At 37.9% G+C, this 20,354-nt stretch overlaps 1 protein-coding gene across 1 annotated transcript in view; it reads right to left on the bottom strand.

Moving 5' to 3' along the window:
• CC2D2A (coiled-coil and C2 domain containing 2A) overlaps window positions 1–20,354 on the bottom strand; it is a 319,163-nt gene that overhangs the window by 227,863 nt on the left and 70,946 nt on the right. Inside the window, exon 13 of the mRNA XM_053704126.1 lies at window positions 1,329–1,469. Coding sequence (XP_053560101.1) covers window positions 1,329–1,469 — 141 coding nt within the window. The remainder of the gene's footprint in view (window positions 1–1,328; window positions 1,470–20,354) is intronic.

Raw genomic sequence — 20,354 nt, forward strand, 5'->3', positions numbered from 1 at the left:
TGCATCGACATAGAACAGGCTAACAATGGTATTGAGCCAGTTGTGAGTTTTTTTTTTCTCTCTCTCTCTCTTTTTCTCTCTCTCTCTCTCTTTTTCTCTCTCTCTCTCTCTTTTTCTCTCTCTCTCTCTCTTTCTCTCTCTCTCTCTCTCTCTTTCTCTCTTTCTCTCTCTCTCTATATATATATATATATATATATATATATATATATATATATATATATATATATATATATATATATATATATATATATATATATATATATATATATATATATATATATATATATATATATATATATATATATATATATATATATATATATACACACACAACATTTAAAGTCCTAAGCTACTAGCCAGGACAAAATGTGACTCGCCACTTCTAATCCCACCCACACCCACTACTTCACCCCCTGTTTGCATATGTTTAGCCATTGTGAAAGATTTTCTAATATTGTTTTTATTCTATACCATAACAAATTAAAGAATGCTACACACAGTAAAACATTAACAAAAATAAGTCCATAGCAGTTTGAAACATCAACTAGAGGTTCTGGGGAAAACAGCTGGATAGAAAAAGGAAGTTGTTGAACATAGAGAGTGTTGACAGTCATGGAAGGTCATAGCAGACCTTGGGATTTTTTTTTTTTAATTATGATCTCTCCCTTCTTGTTCATAACTAACTTTCTCGACTCCCTGCTCTCTTCAGTCTTTCTTTTTACCCTCTCACCATATCTTCTCTTTACACTCTTTATTTCCCCTCTCTTATATTTCTTCACTCTTATTTTCTCCATTCTGTCTTAATTCTATCTCCTTCTACACTTTTCCTTTTCCTCTGCAATCTCTCTCTGTCCCGTTTACCCTCTCAGAAGTAACAGTCTAAGCACAAATGGGCCCCTATAGCCTTAGACAAATAATACATCCTTGCACTTTCATGGATATATAATATCCCTTTAGATAATAGTTTTAGCACATAGCACAAAATGTGTGTTTGTCAGTGCTGCCATAGGAATGTACATTCTGCAAATACAATGTGCCAACTATGCAACTTACAACCTGCCACCAGACTTCAGAATTAACATTCACTAACTTTCACTCGCCAATGGCTAGTGGACATTTTTACCCCCCGTATATGTCCTGTCCCCACTCCCCTAAACATTACGACTTGCTCCTTCCTCAGTGTTAGCCACTTGTGTTCATCACTGTTGTAAACATAACTTTTAAGGCTAGTATCTGATGCACAGTCTGTGGATTTGAAACTTTGATTTAAAAAAAAAGAAAGAAAAACTGATGGATAAAAACTTATATACGTTTTTTTCATCACTTACTTTCGCATATAGAGTTTCACTGGTGTGTTAATAAACTTTTGAAATTCGCGTAGAGATTTGATTTCTTTCCAAACTTTTAGAATGTTCTTGAACAGCGTTCTGTCTCTTTCTTGTTCTGTGTCTCGAAATTTCCTGGTTTGCCTAAACAGAAAAAAAGAATTACAAAACATATAGTTATGCATATAAAACAATAGATGTCACAAGACTCCATAAAGGCTGCCCCAAGCTCACATAGGGCCTGATGATCAAAGATTCTCCTGCTTAGAGAGAAGTTCAGCCCCTGTGAATTCTGCACTATAATTTTTTTCCATACTAAAGAATCTTTGCTTATCAGGACCAAAGAAGGCCATTAAAGGGACAGTATACACTAATTTTCATATAACTGCATGTAATAGACACTTAGGTAGGTATGTAGAAGATCAAGCGCTAGTGGGTACCCCTATAGCTCTCTTCCAAAAAAGTCCCCTAGTGGGGAAGTGGAAGTGAACAGCTGTAATAGACACTACTATAAAGAATAAGATGCACAGATACGGATATAAAAATCCAGTATAAAACCGTTTAAAAACGTACTTAGAAACTTCTAGTTTAGCTCTGTTTAAAAGGTTACGGAACACCCACTGCAAGTGGTAAATAGCAGACACCCCCTCCCCCTTCATTTGCAGATGAAAAGACCCTTTACACAAACAGAAGCAAGCTGGAGTAGGTATACGTCAGTATTCTCCAAAAACTTTGGGGCTTGGTTAGGAGTCTGAAAATCAGAGCAATGTTATTTAAAAATAAGCAAAACTATCAATTTTTAAAAAAAGAAAAACTGTATGGGCTATATAAATAGATCATCTACAAAACACTTATGCAAAGACAATCTAGTGTACAATGTCCCTTTAAGCTCTCTGGGAAACTGATGCTGACAGTTTTTCAGTTTTATTTTAAATAGAAGAAATACAAAGTGCAATGTAATTTGTATAAGATACACATAAATATACAAAATATGATCCTAATTTGTTAAAGTAACACAGAAACTGTGAAAGCATTATCGAAAATTTGTAAAATCACAATCCTAAATACACTGATGTTTACAAAATAAAGTACAAAATATAAAGTAAATAGAGAAAAACACAAGCGCAAAAAGCCACTCTAAGGGTAAAAGTTTTACTTAATACATAAAATTTGTGCAATAGATAGAAATGCACGTACAAGAGTTAAAAAAATAATATGCAGTTTGTGAAATATCACTGTGTGTTTCTCCTCTGCAAGTAAATGTCTGTCTATTAGCGCTGCGGAATCTGTTGGCGCTCTACAAATAATCGATAATAATCACAGATACCCTCCAGAGAGAGCAGCAGCCATAACCTATTCACAATCAACATTCTGGCGGATACAGTGCCCTTACATCGTGGGACCTAATAGCCAGATACTTTCTTTTATAAATCATTATAGGATTTTTTAGATTGTAAGGTCGGTGGTACATCTGGAAATAAGACTTTGATATATACTTATTGGGACTTATATTGAGGTCACTGACCTTTTTATTACAATTACTTTATTGATAATCATATATGGATTCAATTTGAAATTTCATATGATTAATAATATGTGCAATTACTTTATGTATCCTTTCTGACACACTATCACCTGTATAAGGAAGCACAACAGTTTCATTTGATCTATTACAAAATAGAAAGTGCAAAGTTTAAATGTTATAAAACAATCTGAAGTGTAAAGTAACATAAAATACAAAGCAATACAAAGCACAAAGTGTAAGTGCAGCAGAGCTATATTGCACAGGGCTCGTTTCTCCTTCAAATATAGAAATGCAGGGAATGCCCCTTGGAAAACCTGGGCAGAGAGCTTTATATTATCAGGCTAATACCCACGTTAATTAGAAGTTGAAAATGAAAGCTTTGATCTTTATTTAATCAATATTGTCTCATAAAGAATTTGCCCTTCAACTCAACGAATATCAGCAAATATTTTATTTTTAAAATATTCTTCTCTAATCTATTTTTTAAATATTCAAATCCCGGACGACTTAGAAATTTCAGCAGACTGTTTTAACCCCTGATTTATGTATGTATGTATGTATGTATGTATGTATATATATATATATATATATATATATATATATATACACATACATATATACATATACACACACACACAAACACATACAGTATATATATATATATATATATATATATACACACACACACACATACAGTATATATATATATATATATATATATACATACATACATTCTTTAACCTCAATAATATATGAGGTATTTAAACAGCGCACATAAACATCATAAAACGTCCTAATATATGAACCTCTGAGGAAGAAGGTTCAGACTGGTAATACCTTTGAAACGCTTCAGAATACACCTGTTAATGCTGCCGATATTTCTTGGAAACTTGGAGTTTTTCTTGTTCATATATTAGGACGTGTTATGATGTTTATGTGCGCTGTTTAAATAACTCATATTGAGGTTAAAGAATGTGAGCACCTATTTGGGATAAATAAAGTGTGTGTTTTAATTACATATACAGTATTGCACTTTTGGTGTTTTAATCTCCTTTCATGTAATACGTCCTGGAACTGATCTCCAAATCTGACTGACTCACTATTATCGTCTGGTGCAAACCTCCCTGGTGTCCAAGATTGACTCACCCTACACAGCGGGGCCCTTACCTCATATTGATTGAGGTTGTGGAGTTTTAATATATTGGAGAGACCACCGATTCGTTGACTTTCAACAGTGGGGACATTGGCAAATTTCCTCCTTACAAGCAACTCCATACTGTGGAAACACGAAGAAAACTTTTTCCCAGGAGGAGCACCCATAACAGATATCATCTGTACGCCAGAGCTGGATATATACCTCATAGTGGATGAGGTTAAACCAAGTGAGTGCGTAATGGTCTCTTGTCTGTTTGTGCTTTTAAGTCAAAGACATATTCCACTAGGAGTGCCTTCTTGTGCGCTTGTCCATCCTTGTACCGTTTCATATATATATATATATATATATATATATATATATATATATATATACATACACACACACACAGAAAGTCCAGCACTCACTTACAAGCTCTCCATTAATATTAAAACCAAAAATGGAAGGGTTAGTTACCGCATCTGGCCAAATAGGACAAGCCCAGGTACCATGTCAAGGTCACTTCCAAAACCTGGGTCCCTAAACCATTCAAACAAAGTAAGCTCTCAACCAAACAGGCAGGGATTCTGGGGACAGCACAGCTTCCTGAGAGTGCTATTGAGCACCCAGGGCTAAGCATGTTGCGGGGTCATGGGATGTGTACCCTGTCCAGTCTGAGAGTCCAGTCTGAGAGTGCAGTCCCCTTCCGTGTTTTGAATATGTCTAGGGTAATTACATAAGGCAGTGCACCCTTCACCTGTTCCCAGTTTGTTTGGATACGAGCTTGCATTGTTTGGCTGGTTTAGGGACCCAGGTTTTGGAAGGAGGCCAGATGCGGTAACTAACCCTTCCATTTTTGCTTTTAATCTTAGCTGAGAGCTTGTAAGTGTAAGTGAGTGTTGGACTTTCTTTGTGTGTTGTATCAATTTGTTTTGTAATTTTTCCTATGGGCCTTGCACCCAGACCTGTCTGGGGTTAACTGTCTGTGACTCAGTGTACAGCATAGATTCCTGTGAGTGCCATTGAGTACCCAGGGCTAAGCATGTTGCAGGGTCATGGGATGTATACCCAGTCCAGTCTGAAAGTGCAGTCCCCTTCTGTGTTTTGTATATGTCTAGGGTGATTACATAAGCCTGTGCACCCTTCACTTGTTCCCAGTTTGTTTGGTTGACAGCATGCATTGTTTGGCTGGTTTAGCGACACAGGTTTTGGAAGAGACCTTGATGTATTAACTGGGTTTGTCCCATTTGGCCAGATGCAGTAACTAACCCTTCAATTTTTGCTTTTAATCTTAGCTGAGAGCTTGTAAGTGAGTGCTGGACTTTTTCTGTGTGTTGTATTAATTTGTTTTGCAATTTTCCCTATGGGCCTTGCACACAGACCTGTCTGGAATTAACTGCCTGTGACTCTGGGGACAGCACAGCTTCCTGTGAGTGCCATTGAGCACCCAGGGCTGAGCATGTTGCATATATATATATATATATATATATATATATATATATATATATAAAATTAATTATTTAATCTTTAGTTTATGTTCCTTTCACATATTATTTTTTTCTTTTATAAAGGGACATGAAACCCGAAATTATTCTTTCACGATTCAGGTAGAGCATACAATTTTAAACAAATTTTCAATTTACTTTTATTATAAACATCTTGCTATACTTTGTTGAAGCAGCAGGAATTCACTACTAGAAGCTAGATGAACACAGCTACCAGCCACCAACAAGCTCGCAGTAATGCCTACCTAGGTATTCTTTTCACCAACGATACTAAGAGAATCAAACAGAAGTAAATTGGAAAGTTTAAAATTCTAAGCTCTATCTTAATCATAAAATAAAAAATTGTAGTTCCATGTCTCTAAGTTTTACACTGAAATGCAAATTTTAAAGTAGTGAGTCCGTAGAAACTACCTACATCCTTCTGACAGTAACAATTATTTATTGACTCACCAGCTACTAAGCTGGCAAAAGTTTTTGTAAATAGCAATACTGGAAGGCTTCAACGCTAATAACAAAAAAGATGTATGAAAATGAAAATCACTTAAAAATGTGCTTTATGTATAAAACAACAACCTCTCTTCTGTTTTCAAATGTATGATTCCAATTACAGTATTTTCTCTTGAGCACATTAGTATATTATAAATGATTATTAAAGCCATACATAGCTGAAACCATCTATTCTCAACATGTCAGATTTCCCCCTTTCACCAAACACTTTTTCTATGAGGTAATGTAATTGAATTGAGGCCTTACAGGGATTGGAATAGTAGAAGAGGATCTTGGCTCTATTAAAACGGCCATGTGTATCTACTTCATTGGTCAGTCTTGTATTGAAATCAGATGTTACCTCAACTCCAGCTTATATTACTGGAATTGTTAAAGGAACATTTGCACTGTATGGACTAAATAGCTGATTATATTTAAATGAATGTTGAAATTTTTTAGAAGACGAATGGCTGAGAAGCAATTTGCTCAAAACCATCTCCTCCAACAAAATATTTAGCAGTGGAAGTGAGCAGTGGGCTTGATTCTCTTCAGTTCTTATGTTATTTTGTGCAGTTTTCACTAAATCTGACTCATCTCAGTGGCGTGCTAAATATTTTTTTCGCTCACACGCTAACTGTGCTCAAAGTTACATTTTAATGCGCCCAGGTTAGTGCACGTATTACAAGTTGAAAGTAAAAAGTTAGGGGGCGACAAAGATAAGGCGCACTAACTTCAGAACCTCGGACATCAAAATTGCGCTAACTTCTATGGGGCGCGCTACTAAAAAAAAACAAAAGAAAAAAAGTTAAAGGGACATGAAACCCAATTTTTTTCTTTCATGATTTAGAAAGAGAATGTCATTTTAAACAACTTTCTAATTTACTTCTATTATCTAATTTGCTTCATTCTCTTGATATCACTTGCTGAAAAGCATATCTAGATATGCTCAGTAGCTGCTGATTGGTTGCTGAACATAAAGGCCTTGTTTGATTGGCTCACACAGGTACATTGCTATTTCTTCAACAAAGGATATCTAAAGAATTGAGCAAATTAGATAATAGAAGTAAATTGGAAAGTTGTTTAAAATTGCATGCCCTATCCGAATCATGAAAGTTTAAATTTGACTAGACTGTCCCTTTAAGAAATACTTTACTGACCAATGTGGTTTACAAAGAAGAAAATTTTCTTTTTTTATAAATCTATATTTCTGATTATTTTATTAATATATATATATATATATATATATATATATATATATATATATATATATATATATATATATATATATATATATATATATATATATACACACACACACACACACATACATAAAGATATACACCTAGATTACGAGTTTTGTCGGTAAGGCTGTGCGGTGTTAACGAGCAGTTTATGCTCATCGCTCACTTACAGACAACGCTGGTATTACGGGCTTTTACAAAACCGGCGTTAGCCGCAGAAAAGTGAGCGGAGAGCAAAATTTAGCTCCACGTCTCACCTCAATACCAGCGCTGCTTACGGTAGCGGTGAGCTGGTAAAATGTGCTTGTGCACGATTCCCCCATAGGAATCAATGGGGGAGAGCTGGCTGGAAAAAAAACTAACACCTGCAAAAAAGCAGCGTAAAGCTCCTAACGCAGCCCCATTGATTCCTATGGGGAAAGAAAATTTATGTCTACACCCTAACATGAACCCCGAGTCTAAACACCCCTAATATTATACTTTTTAACCCCTAATCTTCCGTCCCGACATTGCCAACACCTGCATTATATTATTAACCACTAATCAGCTGCTCCGGACACCGCCGCCACCTACATTATATGTATTAACCCCTAATCTGCTTCCCCCAACGTCGCCGCCACCTACATTATATTTATTAACCCCTAATCTGCCACCCCCAATGTCGCCGCAACCTACCTACACTTATTAACCCCTAATCTGCCGCCCCCAACGTCGCCGCCACTATATTAAAGTTATTAACCCCTAAATCTAAGTCTAACCCTAACCCTACCCCCCCCTAACTTAAATATAATTTAAATAAATCTAAATAAAAAACTACAATTAAATAAATTATTCCTATTTAAAACTAAATACTTACCTATAAAATAAACCCTAAGGCCTAGATTTGGAGTTTGGCGGTAGCCGTGAAAACCAGCGTTAGAGGCTCCCAACGCTGGTTTTAGGCTACCTCCGGTATTTGGAGTCACTCAAAAAAGGGTCTAACGCTCACTTTTCAGCCGCGACTTTTCCATACCGCAGATCCCCTTATGTAAATTGCGTATCCTATCTTTTCAATGGGATTTTTCTAACTCCGGTATTTAGAGTCGGGTCCGAAGTGAGCGTTAGAATTCTAACGACAAAACTCCAGCCGCAGAAAAAAGTCAGTAGTTAAGAGCTTTCTGGGCTAACGCCGGTTCATAAAGCTCTTAACTACTGTACTCTAAAGTACACTAACACCCATAAACTACCTATGTACCCCTAAACCGAGGTCCCCCCACATCGCCGCAACTCGATTAAATTTTTTTAACCCCTAATCTGCCGACCGCCACCTACGTTATCCTTATGTACCCCTAATCTGCTGCCCCCAACACCGCCGACCCCTATATTATATTTATTAACCCCTAATCTGCCCCCCACAACGTCGCCGCCAGCTACCTACACTTATTAACCCCTAATCTGCCGTCCGCACGCCGCCGCCAGCTACATTATACCTATGTACCCCTAATCTGCTGCCCTAATATCGCCGACCCCTATATTATATTTATTAACCCCTAACCTGCCCCCCACAACGTCGCCGCCACCTACCTACAATAATTAACCCCTAATCTGCCGACCACAAAGAGCCGCCAGCTACATTATAGCTATGTACCCCAATCTGCTGCCCCTAACACCGCCGACCCCTATATTATATTTATTAACCCCTAACCTGCCCTCCCTAACATCGCAGACACCTAACTACAATTATTAACCCCTAATCTGCCGACCGAATCTCGCCGCTATTCTAATAAATGTATTAACCCCTAAAGCTAAGTCTAACCCTAACACTAACACCCCCCTAAGTTAAATATAATTTTAATCTAACGAAATTAACTCTTATTAAATAAATTATTCCTATTTAAAGCTAAATACTTACCTGTAAAATAAATCCTAATATAGCTACAACATAAATTATAATTATATTATAGCTATTTTAGGATTAATATTTATTTTACAGGTAACTTTGTATTTATTTTAACCAGGTACAATAGCTATTAAATAGTTAAGAACTATTTAATAGCTAAAATAGTTAAAATAATTACAAATTTACCTGTAAAATAAATCCTAACCTAAGTTACAATTAAACCTAACACTACACTATCAATAAATTAATTAAATAAAATACCTACAATTACCTACAATTAAACCTAACACTACACTATCAATAAATAAATTAAATACAATACCTACAAATAACTACAATGAAATAAACTAACTAAAGTACAAAAAATAAAAAAGAACTAAGTTACAAAAAATAAAAAAATATTTACAAACATAAGAAAAATATTACAACAATTTTAAACTAATTACACCTACTCTAAGCCCCCTAATAAAATAACAAAGCCCCCCAAAATAAAAAAATGCCCTACCCTATTCTAAATTACTAAAGTTCAAAGCTCTTTTACCTTACCAGCCCTGAACAGGGCCCTTTGCGGGGCATGCCCCAAGAAGTTCAGCTCTTTTGCCTGTAAAAAAAAACATACAATACCCCCCCAACATTACAACCCACCACCCACATACCCCTAATCTAACCCAAACCCCCCCTTAAATAAACCTAACACTAAGCCCCTGAAGATCATCCTACCTTGTTTTCACCATACCAGGTTCACCGATCCGTCCTGGCTCCAAAATCTTCATCCAACCCAAGCGGGGGCTGGCGATCCATCTTCCGGCGGCTGAAGAGGTCCAGAAGAGGCTCCAAAGTCTTCATCCTATCCGGGAAGAAGAGTAGATCCGGACCGGCAACCATCATCTTCCAAGCGGCATCTTCTATCTTCATCCGATGAGGACCGGCTCCATCCTGAAGACCTCCACCGCGGACCCATCTTCATCCGGCGACGTCCAACTGAAGAATGACGGTTCCTTTAAGGGACATCATCCAAGATGGCGTCCCTCGAATTCCGATTGGCTGATAGGAATCTTCTGATTGGCTGATGGAATCAGCCGCTTGGAAGAAGATGGTTGCCGGTCCGGATCTACTCTTCTTCCCGGATAGGATGAAGACTTTGGACCCTCTTCTGGACTTCTTCAGTGGATGTCTAGCCCCCGCTTGGGTTGGATGAAGATATCGGAGCCAGGACGGATCGGTGTGATACCCGGTGAGGTGAAGACAAGGTAGGATGATCTTCAGGGGCTTAGTGTTAGGTTTATTTAAGGGGGGTTTGGGTTAGATTAGGGGTATGTGGGTGGTGGGTTGTAATGTTGGGGGGGGGTGTATTGTATGTTTTTTTTTACAGGCAAAAGAGCTGAACTTCTTGGGGCATGCCCCGCAAAGGGCCCTGTTCAGGGGTGGTAAGGTAAAAGAGCTTTGAACTTTAGTAATTTAGAATAGGGTAGGGCATTTTTTATTTTGGGGGTCTTTGTTTTTTTATTAGGGGGCTTAGAGTAGGTGTAATTAGTTTAAAATTGTAGATTTTCCTTATGTTTGTAAATATTTTTTTATTTTTTGTACTTTAGTTAGTTTATTTCATTGTAGTTATTTGTAGATATTGTATTTAATTAATGTATTGATAGTGTAGTGTTAGGTTTAATTGTAGGTAATTGTAGATATTTTATTTAATTAATTTAATAATAGTGTAGTGTTAGGTTTAATTGTAACTTAGGTTAGGATTTATTTTACAGGTAATTTTGTTATTATTTTAACTAGGTAACTATTAAATAGTTCTTAAATATTTAATAGCTATTGTACCTGGTTAAAATAATTACAAAGTTACCTGTAAAATAAATATTAATCCTAAAATAGCTATAATATAATTATAATTTATAGTGTAGCTATATTAGGATTTATTTTACAGGTAAGTATTTAGCTTTAAATAGGAATAATTTATTTAATAAGAGATAATTAATTTCGTTAGATGTAAATTATATTTAACTTAGGGGGGTGTTAGTGTTAGGGTTAGACTTAGCTTTAGGGGTTAATACATTTATTAGAATAGCGGTGAGCTCCAGTCGGCAGATTAGGGGTTAATAATTGAAGTTAGGTGTCGGCGATGTTAGGGAGGGCAGATTAGGGGTTAATACTATTTATTATAGGGTTAGTGAGGCGGATTAGGGGTTAATAACTTTATTATAGTAGCGCTCAGGTCCGGTCGGCAGATTAGGGGTTAATAAGTGTAGGCAGGTGGAGGCGACGTTGTGGGGGGCAGATTAGGGGTTAATAAATATAATATAGGGGTCGGCGATGTTAGGGCAGCAGATTAGGGGTACATAGGGATAATGTAAGTAGCGGCGGTTTACGGAGCGGCAGATTAGGGGTTAATAATAATATGCAGGTGTCAGCGATAGCGGGGGCGGCAGATTAGGGGTTAATAAGTGTAAGGCTAGGGGTGTTTAGACTCGGGGTACATGTTAGGGTGTTAGGTGCAGACGTAGGAAGTGTTTCCGCATAGCAAACAATGGGGCTGCGTTAGGAGCTTTTTTGCAGGTGTTAGGTTTTTTTTCAGCTCAAACAGCCCCATTGTTTCCTATGGGGGAATCGTGCACGAGCACGTTTTTGAGGCTGGCCGCGTCCGTAAGCAACTCTGGTATCGAGAGTTGAAGCTGCGTTAAATATGCTCTACGCCCCTTTTTTGGAGCCTAACGCAGCCTTTATGTGGACTCTCAATACCAGAGTTATTTTTATGGTGCGGCCAGAAAAAAGCCGGCGTTAGCTTTTCGGGTCGTTACCGACAAAACTCTAAATCTAGCCGTAAGATAGCTACAATATAACTCAAAGTTACATTGTAGCTATCTTAGGATTTATTTTTATTTTACAGGCAACTTTGTATTTATTTTAACTAGGTACAATAGTTATCAAATAGTTAACTATTTAATAGCTACCTAGTTAAAATAAAGACAAATTTACCAGTAAAATAAAACCTAACCTATGTTACAATTACACCTAACACTACACTATAATTAAATAAATTCCCAAAACTAGCTACAATTAAATACAATTATCTAAAGAACGGAAAAAAAAACATTAAATTACAGAAAATAATAAAATAATTACAAGTTTTTAAACTAATTACACCTAATCTAATCCCACTAATAAAATAAAAAAGCCCCCCGAAAATAATAAAAAGCCCTACCCTATACTAAATTACAAATAGCCCTTAAAAGGGCCTTTTGCGGGGCATTGCCCCAAAGTAATCAGCTCTTTTACCTGAAAAAAAAAAGTACAATACCCCCCAACATTAAAACCCACCACCCACACACCCAACCCTACTCTAAAACCCACCCAATACCCCCTTAATAAAACCTAACACTAACCCCTTGAAGATCACCCTACCTTGAGATGTCTTCACCCAGCCGGACCGATGTCCTCAGCGGGGGCTTCTTTATTTTATTAGAGGAATTAGATTAGGTGTAATTAGTTTAAAAAACTTGTAATTATTTTATTATTTTCTGTAATTTAGTGGGGTTTTTTTCGTACTTTAGATAATTGTATTTAATTGCAGTTAGTTTAGGGAATTAATTTAATTATAGTGTAGTGTTAGGTGTAATTGTAACATAGGTTAGGTTTTATTTTACTGGTAAATTTGTCTTTATTTTAACTAGGTAGCTATTAAATAGTTAATAACTACTGTACCTAGTTAAAATAAATACAAAATTGTCTGTAAAATAAAAATAAATCCTATGCTAGCTACAATGTAATTATTAGTTATATTGTAGCTAGCTTAGGGTTTATTTTATAGGTATTTAGTTTTAAATAGGAATAATTTATTTAATTTTAGTTTTTTATTTAAAATTTTTAAATTATATTTAAGTTAGGGGGGTGTTAGGGTTAGACTTAGATTTAGTGGTTAATAACTTTAATATAGTGGCGGCGACGTTGGGGGCGGCAGATTAGGGGTTAATAAATGTAGGTAGGTGTCGGCAATGTTAGTGCAGGCAGATTAGGGGCTAATAATATTTAACTAGTGTTTGTGATGCGGGAGTGCGGCGGTTTAGGGGTTAATATACTTATTATAGTGGTGGCGATGTCCGGTTCAGCAGATTAGGGGTTAAAAAAATGTATTTAGTGTTTGCGATGTGGGGGGGCCTCGGTTTAGGGGTTACTAGGTAGTTTATGGGTGTTAGTGTACTTTTTAGCAGTTTAGTTAAGAGTTTTATACTACGGCGTTAGCCCATAAAACTCTTAACTACTGACTTTTAAATGCGGTATCAGTCTTGACAGGAGAGGGTCTACCGCTCACTTTTTTGAAGACTCGTAATACCAGCGTTAGGCAAATATCATTGAAAAAAGAGGATACGCAATTGACGTAAGTGGATTTGCTGTATTTTCGAGTCTGGCCAAAAAAGTAAGCGGTACACCTGTACCTGCAAGACTCGTAATACCAGCCTTAGGAAAAAAGCAGCGTTGGGACCTCTCAACGCTGCTTTTTAAGGCTAACGCAAGACTCGTAATCTCGCTGATAGATAGTAAATTCAAGTATGTATAGAAATATATATTTAATCTAAAAAGAAAATTTTTTTCTATGTGAATAACTTTGGAATGTAAAGTATTTATATTCAGAACCCAATAAAACATATAAAAAATAATAAAAATGATATTGCATGTTAAAAGGTATTTGACTGGAAAGGGCTCAAAAGTGTATACATGTGTATATATGTATGTATATACTGTACATATTTACACATAAATACACAGATATTTAGACACACATATATATATATATATATAGATAACACAATTTATGCTTACCTGATAAATTTATTTCTCTTGTGGTGTATCCAGTCCACGGATCATCCATTACTTGTGGGATATTCTCATTCCCAACAGGAAGTTGCAAGAGGACACCCACAGCAGAGCTGTAATATAGCTCCTCCCCTAACTGTCATAACCAGTCATTCGACCGAAAACAAGCCGAGAAAGGAGGAACCATAGGGTGCAGTGGTTACTGTAGTTTAAATTTAAAAATTACCTGCCTTAAAATGACAGGGCGGGCCGTGGACTGGATACACCACAAGAGAAATAAATTTATCAGGTAAGCATAAATTGTGTTTTCTCTTGTAAGGTGTATCCAGTCCACGGATCATCCATTACTTGTGGGATACCAATACCAAAGCTAAAGTACACGGATGAAGGGAGGGACAAGGCAGGAACTTAAATGGAAGGAACCACTGCCCGTAAAACCTTTCTCCCAAATATAGCCTCCGAAGAAGCAAAAGTATCAAATTTGTAAAATTTTGAAAAAATAAGAAGCGAAGACCAAGTCGTCGCCTTGCAAATCTGATCAAAAGAAGCCTCATTTTTAAAGGCCCAAGTGGAAGCCACAGCACTAGTGGAATGAGCTGTAATCCTTTCAGGAGGTTGCTGTCCAGCAGTCTCATAGGCAAAGCGGATTAAGCTTCTTAGTCAAAAAGAAAAAGAGGTTGCCGAAGCCTTTTGACCTCTCCTCTGTCCAGAGTAGACAACAAACAAAGCAGATGTTTGACGAAAATCTTTAGTAGCTTGTAAGTAAAACTTTAAAGCACGGACCACGTCCAAATTGTGTAACACAAGGATGGAACAACAATCTCTTGATTGATATTCTTGTTAGATACCACCTTAGGTAAGAACCCAGGTTTGGTACGCAGGACTACCTTATCCGTATGAAAAATCAGATAAGGAGAATCACATTGTAAGGCAGATATCTCAGAGACTCTACGAGCCGAGGAAATAGCTACCAAAAAAAAAAGAACTTTCCAAGATAAAAGCTTGATATCTATGGAATGAAGAGGTTCAAACGGAACTCCTTGAAGAACCTTAAGAACCAAGTTTAAGCTCCATGGTGGAGCAACAGGTTTAAACACAAGCTTGATTCTAACTAAAGCCTGACAAAATGCCTGAACGTCTGGAACATCTGCCAGACGCTTAACTAGCTGACAATCCTTTTTCCAAACCTTCTTGGAGAAAAGATAATATCCTAGCAATCCTGACCTTACTCCATGAGTAACCCTTGGATTCACACCAATAAAGATATCTACGCCATACCTTATGGTAAATTTTCCTGGTGACAGGCTTTCGTGACTGTCTTAAGGTATCAATAACTGACTCGGAGGAGCCACGCTTTGATAAAATCAAGCGTTCAATCTCCAGGCAGTCAGCCTCAGAGAAATTAGATTTGGATGGTTGAAAGGACACTGAAGTAGAAGGTCCTGTTTCAGAGGCAGAGACCATGGTGGAAAGGATGACATGTCCACTAGATCTGCATACCAGGTCCTGCGTGGCCACGCAGGTGCTATCAGAATCACCGATGCTCTCTCCTGCTTGATCTTGGCAATCAATCGAGGGAGCAGAGGAAACGGTGGAAACACATAAGCCAGGTTGAAAGACCAGGGCGCTGCTAGAGCATCTATCAGTGTCGCCTTGGGATCCCTGGACCTGGATCCGTAACACGGAAGCTTGGCGTTCTGGCGAGACGCCATGAGATCCAGTTCTGGTTTGCCCCAACGATGAATCAGTTGTGCAAATGCCTCCGGATGGAGTTCCCACTCTTATCGATGAAAAGTCTGACGACTTAGAAAATCCGCCTCCCAGTGCTCTACACCTGGGATATGGATAGCTGATAGGTGACAAGAGTGAATCTCTGCCCAGCGAATTATTTTTGAAACTTCTAGCATCTCTAGGGAACTTCTCGTTCCCCCTTGATGGTTGATGTAAGCTACAGTCGTGATGTTGTCCGACTGAAATCTGATGTACCTCAAAGTTGCTAACTGAGGCCAAACCTGAAGAGCCTTGAATATCGCTCTTAGTTCCAGAATATTTAATGGAAGGAGAGACTCCTCCTGAGTCCACGATCCCTGAGCCTTCAGGGAGTTCCAGACTGCACCCCAACCTAGAAGGCTGGCATCTGTCGTAACAATTGTCCAATCTGGCCTGCGAAAGGTCATACCTTTGGACAGATGGACCCGAGATAGCCACCAGAGAAGAGAATCCCTGGTCTCTTGGTCCAGATTCAGTTGAGGGGGCAAATTTGTGTAATCCCCGCTCCACTGACTGAGCATGCATAGTTGCAGCAGTCTGAGATGTAAGCGTGCAAACGGCACTATGTCCATTGCCGCTACCATTAAGCCGATTACTTCCATACACTGAACCACCGAAGGGCGCGGAATGGAATGAAGAACCCGGCAGGAATTTAGAAGCTTTGATAACCTCGACTCCGTCAGGTGAATTTTCATTTCTACAGAATCTATCAGTCCCTAGAAAGGAAACTCTTGTGAGTGGGGATAGAGAACTCTTTTCCTCGTTCACTTTCCACCCATGCGACCACAGAAATGCCAGTACTACGTCCATATGAGACTTGGCAATTTGGAAGTTTGACGCCTGTATCAGGATGTCATCTAAATAAGGGGCTACTGCTATGCCCCGCGGCCTTAGGACCGCCATAAGTGACCCTAGAACCTTTGTAAAGATTCTTGGGGCTGTAGCTAATCCCAAGGGAAGAGCTACAACTGGTAATGCCTGTCTTAAAAGGCAAACCTGAGAAACCGATGATGATCTTTGTGTATCGGAATGTGAAGATAAGCATCCTTTAGATCCACTGTAGTCATATATTGACCCTCCTGGATCAGTGGTAGGATGGTACGAATAGTTTCCATCTTGAACGACGGAACTTTGAGGAATTTGTTTAAGATCTTTAGATCCAAAATTGGTCTGAAGGTTCCCTCTTTTTTGGGAACCACAAACAGATTTGAGTAAAAACCCTGACCCTGTTCCTCCTTTGGAACTGGATGGATCACTCCCATAACTAGGAGGACTCGTACACAGTGTAAGAATGCCTCTCTCTTTATCTGGTGTGCAGATAATTGTGAAAGTTGAAATCTCCCTTTTGGGGGGGAAGCTTTGAAGTCCAGAAGATATCCCTGGGATATAATTTCCAACGCCCAGGGATCCTGAACATCTCTTGCCCACGCCTGGGCAAAGAGTGAAAGTCTGCCCCCTACTAGATCCGTTCCCGGATAGGGGGCCGTTCCTTCATGCTGTCTTAGAGGCAGCAGCAGGCTTTTTTACCTGCTTACCTTTTTTCCATGTCAGGTTTGGTCTCCAGACCGTCTTGGATTGAGCAAAAGTTCCCTCTTGTTTATTATTAGAGGAAGTTGATGCTGCACCTGCCTTGAAGTTTTGAAAGGCACGAAAATTAGACTGTTTGGCCCTAGATTTGGACCTGTCCTGAGGAAGGGCATGACCTTTTCCTCCAGTGATATCAGCAATAATCTCCTTCAACCAGGCCCGAATAGGGTCTGCCCCTTGAAGGGAATGTTAAGTAGCTTAGATTTTGAAGTCACGTCAGTTGACCATGATCTAAGCCATAGCGCTCTGCGCGCCTGTATAGCAAAACCAGAATTCTTAGCCGTTAGTTTAGTCAAATGAAAAATGGCATCAGAATAAAAGAATTGGCTAGCTTAAGTGCTCTAAGTTTGCCAAGTATGTCATCCAATGGAGTCGCTACCTGTAAAGCCTCTTCCAGAGACTCAAACCAGTACGCCGCAGTAGCAGTGACAGGGGCAATGCATGCAAGGGGCTGTAGGATAAAACCTTGTTGAATAAATATTTTCTTAAGGTAACCTCTAATTTTTTATCCATTGGATCTAAAAAAAAAAAAAAAAAAAGCACAACTGTCCTCGACAGGGATAGTAGTACGCTTTACTAGAGTAGAAACTGCTCCCTCCACCTTAGGGACTGTCTGCCATAAGTCCCATGTGGTGGCGTCTATTGGAAACATTTTTCTAAAAATAGGAGGGGAAGAGAACGGCACACCTGGTCTATCCCATTCCTTATTAATAATTTCTGTAAACCTTTTAGGTATTTGGAAAAACATCAGTACACACCGGCACTGCAAAGTATTTATCCAGTCTACACAATTTCTCTGGCACTGCAATGGTATCACAGTCATTCAGAGCAGCTAAAACCTCCCTAAGCAACACGCGGAGGTGTTCAAGCTTAAATTTAAATGTAGAAATATTAGAATCGGGTATCTTTCCTGTGTCATTAACATCACCCACTGACTGAAGCTCTCTTTCCTCAGCTTCTGCATATTGTGAGGCAGTATCAGACATGGTTCTTAAAGCGTCAGTATGCTCTGCATTTTGTCTCACCCCAGAGCTATCTCGCTTACCTCTAAGTTCAGGTAGTCTGGCTAATACCGCTGACAGTGTATTATCCATGACTGCCGCCATGTCTTGTAAAGTAAACGCTGTGGGCGCCCTAGATGTACTTGGCGCCATTTGAGCGTGAGTCCCTTAAGCGGGAGTCAAAGGGTCTGACACGTGGGGAAAGTTAGTCGGCATAACTTCCCCCTCGTCAGATTCCTCTGGTGATACATTTTTTAAAGACAGAAAATGATCTTTATTGCATAAAATGAAATCAGTACATTTGGTACACATTCTAAGAGGGGGTTCCACCATGGCTTTTAAACATAATAAACAAGGAGTTTCTTCTATGTCAGACATGTTTATACAGAATAGCAATGAGACTAGCAAGCTTGGAAAACACTTTAAATCAAGTAAACAAGCAAATATAAAAAACGGTACTGTGCCTTTAAGAGAAACAAATTTTGTCAGAATTTGAAAAACAGTGAAAAAAATGCAGTAAATCAAACAAAATTTTTACAGTGTGTATAATAGGCTAACAGAGCATTGCACCCACTTGCAAATGGATGATTAACCCCTTAGTTCAAAAAACGGATAAAAAAAAACCGAAATAGACGTTTTTTTAACAGTCACAACCAACTGCCACAGCAAGCTGTGGCCCTATTTTCCCCAATAAACGACTTTAGAAAGCCTTTGGGCCCTTTAGAGATGTCCTATAGCATTCAGAGGGCCTTTGAGGGAAGCTGGATGTCACAGTTTGTAATTTTAACTGCACCAACTGTAACTTTTATACTACAACAGTGGAAATTGTTTCTAGTCAAAATTTAAGCCAGCCATGTGGAAAAAACTAGGCCCCAATAAAGTTTTATCACCAAAGCATATATAAAAACGATTAAACATGCCAGCAAACGTTTTATATTGTAAATATCATAAGGGTATTACCCCTGGGAGTAAGCATGATACCAGTCGTTATTAAATCACTGTATTCAGGCTTAACTTACATTAATCCGGTATCAGCAGCATTTTCTAGTGTTTTCCATCTCTAGAAAAAATTATAACTGCACATACCTGATAGCAGAATAAACTGCACGCCATTCTCTCGCTGAAGTTACCTCATCTGTGTAATCCCCTCAGACATATGTGAGAATAGCAATGGATCTTAGTTACAACCTGCTAAGATCATAGAAACCTCAGGCAGATTCTTCTTCTATTTACTGCCTGAGATAAAATAGCACAACTCTGGTACTATTTAAAAATAACAAACTTTTGATTGAAGAAAATAAACTAGCTATATTTAACCACTCTCTCCTACAACGTCCTAGCTTGTTGAGAGTTGCAAGAGAATGACTGGCTATGACAGTTAGGGGAGGAGCTATATTACAGCTCTGCTGTGGGTGTCCTCTTGCAACTTCCTGTTGGGAATGAGAATATCCCACAAGTAATGGATGATCCGTGGACTGGATACACCTTACAAGAGAAATATATATATATATATATATATATATATATATATATATATATATATATATATATATATATATACACACACACACACACATTTTATATATATATATATATATATATATATATATACATATACACACACACACACATACACCTTGTTATATACCATATCCATTTTAACCCTTATAAAACATTATTATTTAGGTTTTTTAATTAGTGTATATATGAGTGTCATTATTGCTGCTGTGTTTTTTTTTAACCCTTACAGTTTACCCTAGGACTCCAGTCACACTATTTCTTCTAGCGCAGTTTCTGTTTGCGTTCGAGTGCAACCTTTTTCTTTGAACTCGTAATATATGCGCTAGTTAGCCACTTCTAATCAGGCCTAATGTGTTCCTAACGAAAAACAGGGAAACTGTTGAGAATGAAGAGGCTATTAGTAAATTTTGAAAAGAATTATTTTTAAGATGATTAAAATAAATTATCAAAATAAACAAATAGATATGATGTATGGTTTTGTTCTGCCTGTGGTTTTCATGCCAAAAAACTTAAATATGATTACAGGGTATTCTTTTCATATGCATGATGAATTTCTTTTAGATTCAT

This window comes from Bombina bombina, chromosome 2, assembly GCF_027579735.1.
Source record: "Bombina bombina isolate aBomBom1 chromosome 2, aBomBom1.pri, whole genome shotgun sequence".
Classification (NCBI taxonomy): domain Eukaryota; kingdom Metazoa; phylum Chordata; class Amphibia; order Anura; family Bombinatoridae; genus Bombina; species Bombina bombina.